This window comes from Diplotaxodon limnothrissa, linkage group LG15 (genome assembly GCF_057381915.1).
Source record: "Diplotaxodon limnothrissa isolate DT_005_m linkage group LG15, D_limnothrissa_male_GT1.1, whole genome shotgun sequence".
In the NCBI taxonomy this organism is placed as follows: domain Eukaryota; kingdom Metazoa; phylum Chordata; class Actinopteri; order Cichliformes; family Cichlidae; genus Diplotaxodon; species Diplotaxodon limnothrissa.
This window is the reverse complement of record NC_140610.1, coordinates 27,291,063-27,298,878: the sequence shown is the minus strand read 5'-3', so window position 1 is coordinate 27,298,878 and position 7,816 is coordinate 27,291,063. Positions and strand designations below refer to the sequence as shown.

The following is a 7,816-nucleotide window of genomic DNA, read 5'->3' as shown; positions in this document are numbered from 1 at the left end:
GAGCCTTTTTGAACATTTTAATGACATCATGTGACCAATAATATGATTGCTGTGAGGTCATTGTACTAACAGATGGTCCAAGAAGACAGTACTCCAGTTTTGCATCTGATGGTACCAAACAGTCTCTGGCTGTAGTACAATAATCAAGAGTTGGTTGATAACAGACTGTCCTTTTTATTTTTTAAATAATTTTTTAAAAATTAAAAAAAAAAATGATAAGACTGTCCACAGGCCAGTGAGTTGTGCTGTAGCGGCCATGTTTGTATAACATCTTTGGGACTGTTTAAGGGTCCTGGGAATACTGTAGGTCAGAGAAGGTCCTGTTTTTAAAGCTGCGTGAGGAAAAACCCTCACAGTGCCTCCGATGATGTCACTTTCTCTTTTCTGACTCCTTAAAAATCTTAACTTCTTGACTCTTTCATGATCAGTTTTGAAGTCCACTGATTGTTAACATGAGTCATGTGACCACTGAAAACATCATGCCCTGCTCTGATAAACTGGGAGGACTAGTTCACACTCTGGAAACGCCAGAAGAGGTCAGACATCACTGGGGTCATCAAAGTGTGGAAGCTTAATCTAATTTAATGTGATGCATGCCTGCAAACAGCCTCAGAAACACCAGACGTGAAAAAAATAAAGTTTCACTTACACAGACAGGCTTCAGATGTCTCAGGTGCAATTATGCTGTCCAGCTGAAACATATGGAAGAATCTATATATAGATATCTATCTCTCTCTCTCTCTATCGTGTGATTAAAAATTTAAATCTCAAGAAATTCTAAATGATCACAGCATGAATTAAAAATTAAGTTACTGATCATTTAGAGAAAAAAAGTCCAAATGTTGCTATGGCCTCTCATTGTGTCTGTGACACAAATTGTGTTCACCGTACGAGGCTGTAACCATCGATGACTTCGCGTCTGTCCACAGCAGCAGCTCATTTTGCACAAATCTGCCCGACGTGGACTGAAAACGGAGTTTGACCGAACCAACAGTCAAAAACATGAACATTACAAACTGATGGAAGGTTTAATAAAGCAGCAGGGCTCTTAAAGGAGCCAATCAGATCCCAGGAGGATCAATAATGAGACAGAGGCGCTGATCAGTTTGCAGCTGATTTATTCAGCTTCACATACACACTCCATCATAACGCACAGAATCACTGGTTTTTGGATTTCCCTTTTTTCCTTCATATTGCACCAAAAATAATGAGCAAACAACAGCATGAAAAAGCAACAAACTTCTTGTTTCCCTCAAACCTTTTTACACACCAGTAGGTACAGACAGGCCTGAATGTGTGTAACCAGTAAAACAAGGGAGTAAAGCAAGGCAGGCCACACGGGTTTGAACCCTCACATAGGAGACCAGTGGAAGAGTCTGACATTCCCTTTGACTGTACAAAAATAGGCTTGAAAATATTTAATCTAGTTTCCTTAAAAAGATGAGGTATGCTCGGTTCGGTAATATCACAAATATCCACACCTGAACGGGAAAAAAAAAAAAAAAGTCAGTCGGTGTCGTCCGGGTCCGACCCGAGCGGCAGAAACGAGTCCATAAAAGCCTATCGGTTCATCTGCTCACGAGCACCAAGTCCACGCCAGAACGCAGCCGGCCACAGCGCTTGGAGCCCGTGCAGCAGCAGCCGCGACACCCCGCTCCCTGACCGGAGCTCGAACGGGGGTGAAGGGTCAGACTAGCAGGTAAACACCAGGTCCGTGAAGTCGGCCTTCAGCCAGTCAGCGGCAATCATCTCGCTCAGCTCCGGCGTGCAGTAGTCCGGGAACTCGAAGTGGGACCCGAGGCTGCCCCCCTCCGTGCATCCGCAGGCGTCCAGGTCCTTATCCACAAGCGACAGGCTCAAGCTCCCCGAGGCCGAGCTAGACGACGAGTTCCACGGGTCAGAGCAGGACTGCAGGCCGCCCAGGAAGTTGGAGGTGAAATCCAGCGGCTCCACGGGGAGGTCATCCAGGTCTTCCCCGCAGCAGGAGGAGGCGGAGGTGCAGACGGAGCGGGAGGGGGAAGCTGGGGAGAGGGAGGCGGGGTGGACCGGCGTGCTATGCCGTGTGAAGCTGAAGTAGAGACGGCCAGAGGACGGGAGCGTGCTGGGTCCCACAGCGGAATCCCGGGGGGGCAGCTTGGTGATACTGTAGCAGGGCAGCTCTTCTTCCTCCTCCTCCTCTGAGGATGATGAGGATGAGTCGTCATTGTCCTCCTCCTCGCTGTCCGTATAGTCACGTTTGCTGAGTGTAATAGCGCTCGGCACGTACCGTAACCGGTGATCCGTCTGCCGGGCGCTGAGCTGATAGCGGGGGTTCAGTAGCTGGTACTCGGGGTCCGGCTGCTGGTGTTTCAGCTGGTACCGGGAGTTTAGTTGCTGGCACCGGGGGTCTAGTTGCTGGTGTGGGTTATCTCGGTCCTGTGGTTTCCGCTGGTGGCGGGAGTCCGTCTGCTGGTCTTGCGGGGGGAGACTGCCCGCTTTGACGGCCCCGCCCACCGACTTGCCGGCTCGGGGGAACTTCTTCGCCGCAGCAGGGGTCTTGTGAGACGGTGTGTCGTTTCTCTCCTGGTACTGACCGGCCGACCTCCCCTCGGTCCGGGGCTTCTTCTTGGGCCGGTACTTGTAGTTAGGGTAGTCGGCCATGTGCTGCAGCCGGAGGCGCTCCGCTTCCCGGATGAACGGAACCTTCTCGTTGTCGGTTAACATTTTCCAACGCTTCCCGAGCCACTTGGAGATCTCGGCGTTGTGCATGTCCGGAGACTGCTCCATGATCTTCCTCCGCTCGATTTTAGACCACACCATGAAGGCATTCATGGGCCGTTTGATGTGGCCCGAGGCGGTCTTACGCCGCTCCGGTTTCTGCGGCGAGGGGCTGCCGGCACAGGCCCCCACCGTCCGGCTCCGCTCCGGGGCAGCTGCTTCACGGTAGCCGGCGGTGAGCCTCGCCTCAGTGGGCTCCTTGTGCAGACCCATCGTCTGAAATAATCCCTGAAAGCCACCGGGCCGGACCGGCTGATGTTCCCGCGGTTTCCTTCAGTTTCTCAGTTTGTCTGTACTCGCGCCCCTCAGTCACGCTTAATGCATTTCGTGCGCGAGCTCTCAAACCGGCGTCTTTTTAACCGAAGTAGAAGTCGTTCCCGCCCTCAACCAATCAGCGTTGTTTTGCAAGAACACCTTCCCGCCTCCGCTTCGCCCTCAGCGAGTCACAGTGTAGAGCTCCTCCCCCGCGTGTTAGCTCACCCGCCTCAGGCCGTTACTCCAAATCATTCTCAATAGATCAATCAGTGAAAGTAATCAATGGTTGCGGCTCTCTATCGACAAAAGAGAAATATTCCCACTGTGTGTGTGTGTGTGTGTGTGTGTGTGTGTGTGTGTGTGTGTGTGTGTGTGTGTGTGTGTGTGTGTGAGAGATGGTTCAGTGTGAACAAACTGGTGGTCACTTACATATTGAATAAAGCCTGGTTTATTTCACTGTTTAATAACAATCACAGCTGGATCTCATGTGTTTCTGATATTAAATGAGTGAAAAGCTCAGCGCTCAGGTAACAAGCCCTCTAAGGCTCCTTGAAGAGTCCTTAAGGACATCCCAGGAATCCTTTAGGAGGGCTGGGAGGTTCCTGGAGTCTTCAAGGAGTTCCAGTTATTCTGCTTAGATAATCTCAGTTCCTGATGTGGAGCTGGTTTGGCTTCTTCCAGAACCACAGTTGGACCCCAGGAGAACATTGAGCTCATCAGGAGAGACAGTCAGCATCAGAAACTGAGCAAACCGTGTTTGCTTACGTTACAGTTATGAAGGACTTCCTGTGCACGACCACAAACAAACACACACAGGAGCCCCACAGAGACACTGCCTCTCAGGGGGTCACAGGTCACTGTTGTTGCTGCACTGCTTTAATGCTCTCAGGTAAAAGAAGTCTGAAACCAAAACTGCTCCCCCTCAGCTGAACAACCGTCCTCACCCAGTGCCCTCAGCCCCCCCTCGCCCAGCACCAAGCCTTTCTAACTGCCCTACAGGAAATTTCCATCTGTAAGCAGCATGTGAGGACAGTCAGGTAGACAACGCCCCCCCGGCCGCCCTGCAGAGATTCCCACTTGTACAGCAAATAAACATCCAGACATCAGCTGACACAGGTCCGAGTCCTTGGGAACATGTGTTTAAGGTCACATTGCAATAAAAAAAAATCACATAAAAAAACCTCCTTCTGTGGATAAAGTTCCTAAACCAGAAAATAAAATAAAAAAAGAATTTACACACAACGTGACAAGAAACCAGGAGCAGTGCATATGAAGCTTTTGTAAGCACAGCTCGGCTGCTGCTGGGGGATTCAGGCCCTTTAAAATGTAAATTAAAGCTTTTAGAGAGCCCTTAGGACCTTTTATCCCTCCGAATGAAATAATTAACCTGGTGTTTGTTGAAATGCAGGTACAGTCAGGGCTTCTACCTGCCAGCTGCTGTAACAGTTGACAGGTAGATTGTGGATGTTTATAAAGTGAACTTCTGGATAAAACAGTTAGTGCGCTGTCTGATTTAATGATTCCCGAATCCAGCTGGTAGCTGCCGATCCTGCACCAGCACACGGTCCACGTGTGTGTGTGAGTGTTTCTGTGTGTTTGTCTGTGTGTTTGTATGTGTCTGCAGCTCAGAGTTTCTACTGAAAAGATCTGAACTTTAAAGTTTTTAACCTTTTTAAGGTTTTGAAGACAACTGTTATAATTGTTAGAAATGAGTCACGATTTTGACTTTTATTTCATGTCTTTTAGTTTAATTCAATTACTTCAGCATATTTGTTTAACCTTCATACTGTGAACACTTTGAGAGGTCACAGGGGTCGGGTCCTGTGTTTTAGATCATCTTTGGTCAGCAGTTCATCGGTGCAGCAGAAATCTGCATGGACGTTCAAGTTTTACACCCCCAGGGTGCACCTTCAGGCTCCTGTCAGCACTGACCTAGCCCCGTCCCCCAGGGCATGAAGCAGGTGATCCAGGCCCCAGACATCCAGAGGCCCCAGAGTCTGAGAGCCCAAGGAGGACCATCGGAGGGGCATCCGTGCCACCCTCCTGGGAAGAGCTGAGGAGAGCCCCAGACAAGGGGTCACCCAGCAGCCATGGAGCAGAAGCCAGAGGGGGACCTCCATATCCAAGGCTGGACTGGGACAAAAAATCGGCCCGGGCATTTTGACTAGAGACCGGCCCACCAGGATAAAGATTGAAAATGTGATGTCATTCAGGGGTAAAACCGCAAAGGATTCTGGGAACTTGTGGCAAGAGGTACTAGCGCATGCAGGCTTTCAATTGAACTCAGTTACACAGCGCTTAAAAGAAACCCAAAAGATGGCAAGAAGCTGTTGTATTATTAACTGCAATAGCCGGTCGCATGACAGCCAGGGGAAGCCGACGGGTAAAGGGATCGGTTGTTATCGGATTACGTCGTTGAAGAGAAATTGTTCGAGCCATGTTTCCGAAGTAACAAAGAGGCGACGGATGGCCTGGATATACCAAATATAACGTCTCAGAACACTCCAGCTCACATGTTAGTCTGCTCCAAGCATTCCCACAAAGGTCAGAGTTTTGTAGTAGTTAATACGTCATTTTTCTTAACATAATTGGTGATATAGGTTACAAGCAAGTCTGGCGCTGAACAGAAATTGTCGCGCTATGCTCCTTTATTTATTGTGCATAAATAGTGAATTGTCCTGACACAATATTGCGTTTCGCTTCTGTTATTATGGTACATTGACAAAAACATATACTTTTATTCACAGGATAAAACAGTTGTTTTGTATCACTAATTGTCCATTGCGATTACAACATACAATATTATTGTCACTGCTACATTTCTGTAATGCTACCAGAAATTATTTCCACTACTAATTAATTAAATGGTAAATGGCCTGTATTTATATAGCGCTTTACTAGTCCCTAAGGACCCCAAAGCGCTTTACATATCCAGTCATCCACCCATTCACACACACATTCACACACTGGTGATGGCAAGCTACATTGTAGCCACAGCCACCCTGGGGCGCACTGACAGAGGCGAGGCTGCCGGACACTGGCGCCACCGGGCCCTCTGACCACCACCAGTAGGCAACGGGTGAAGTGTCTTGCCCAAGGACACAACGACCGAGACTGTCCAAGCCGGGGCTCAAACCGGCAACCTTCCGATTACAAGGCGACCTCCCAACTCTTGAGCCACGATCGCCCCCCTAATTACCGTTGAGCTCAAAGGTTATATTAATAAACGGTTAACAAATGTGTATGTCTGTGAAGGTTTTCAGTCATCCAGGTCATCGTAGTCAAAGGAGCTTGCAAAGAAAGGCGTCTGGACAGTGTTTTAGGTGTTTAGCAATGTTATAAGTGGCGGAGTTTATGCTACTGACTATGGGTCTGAGTGGGACAGCTTCCTTGTGGATTTTAGGAAGTCCGTAAATGCAGGGTATGGCATCCCCTGGGTAAAGGCGGTGATATGTAAGGCGGTCAATAATTTTGTCCTTTTCAAAGTCTTGAAGGCAAGCTATAACTTTCTTTTTGTAGCTGCTTGTGGGGTCTCGCTTTAAGGCTTCGTAGGTATTGTTGTCACTGAGGAGAGTAGTGATCTTTGTATGGTAATCTGTAGTGTTTAGGACCACGGTGCATCTTCCCTTATCAGCTGGTAAAACAGTGATGTTGTGGTCTTTGCTCAGGGAAGCGACGGCCTTCTTTTCCTGTATTGTGAGGTTGGATGGAGGGAGCGTGGCTGAGACTTTCATCCTGATTTGCTCTGCTTCTGTCTGTGATAATTTATTAATCTGTATGACAGATTCTGTGGCTGTGATGAGGTCCACTATGGGCAACTGTTGTGGAGAAATGGCAAAAATTGCTACCATCCTTGCTCCTCTTGTGGGGAACACCCCACACCACATCAAGAACTCCACCGACTTCACCGACAAGGTCCAGAAACTTACCCTGGATCCAGATGAAACCATGGTGTCCTTTGATGTAGTCTCTCTCTTAACTTGCATACCCACCACGGAGGCCGTGGAGACTGTCAGAAAACAACTACAAGAAGACAGCTCCTTGGAGGACAGGACCAACTTCACACCCGATCAGATCTGCACACTGTTAGACCTCTGCCTCACCACTACATATTTCAAGTACAACGAAGGCTTTTACAGACAAAAACATGGCTGTGCCATGGGCTCCCCCGTGTCACCTATTGTAGCCAACCTTTACATGGAGGAAGTGGAAAGGAAAGTGGAAAGTTCAAAGGAAGAGTACCCAGCCACTGGTACAGATATGTGGACGACACCTGGGTCAAAATCAAGACACAAGAAGTGGAATCCTTCACTGCGCACATTAACGTGGTGGATAAAAACATCAAGTTCACCAGGGAAGACACAAAGGACAACTGTTTGCCTTTCCTGGACTGCGCTGTGCACATTGAAGAGAACGGCAACCTCAACATCGAAGTTTACCGGAAGCCCACACACACGGACCAGTACCTCCTCTTTGACTCCCATCACCCTCTGGAACACAAACTTGGAGTAATTAGGACCCTACACCACCGGGCAGAACATGTTCCCTCTAAGCCTGAAGGAAAAAAGAAGGAACACACACATGTAAAGGAAGCACTCAAAACGTGCGGCTATCCTAAATGGGCGTTCTTAAAGTCAGCAAAGAGGCACAGAAAAGAAGTCCAGACACCAGCGAGGGAGGATAAGAAAGACAGACGCAACAACATTGTCATCCCCTATGTAGCCGGTGTATCAGAAAAACTCAGGAGAGTTTTCTCCAAGCATGACCCAGCAACACGCTCAGACAAAAACTGGTTCACCCGAAA

The 7,816-nt window shown here is 48.6% G+C and overlaps 1 protein-coding gene across 2 annotated transcripts; it reads right to left on the bottom strand.

Annotated features, from left to right (window-relative positions):
* Window positions 1–1,692: 1,692 nt before the first annotated feature.
* sox11b (SRY-box transcription factor 11b) lies at window positions 1,693–2,970 on the bottom strand. 2 transcript variants are annotated; one of them, XM_085372035.1, is made up of 2 exons: window positions 2,459–2,835; window positions 1,693–2,293 (listed from the first exon to the last, which is right to left on the bottom strand). In XM_085372035.1, exons 1-2 carry the CDS (start codon window positions 2,809–2,811, stop codon window positions 1,693–1,695), a joined length of 954 nt encoding a protein of 317 aa, XP_085228161.1. In that variant the 5' UTR covers window positions 2,812–2,835. The 2 variants fall into 2 exon arrangements, with proteins under 2 accessions (XP_085228161.1, XP_085228160.1); XM_085372034.1 differs by having other exon boundaries at window positions 1,693–2,970.
* Window positions 2,971–7,816: the final 4,846 nt, after the last annotated feature.

Coding starts and splice junctions, on each gene's coding strand:
- sox11b (XM_085372034.1), bottom strand. CDS start 2,970: ATGGGTCTGCACAAGGAGCCCACTGAGGCGAGGCTCACCGCCGGCTAC.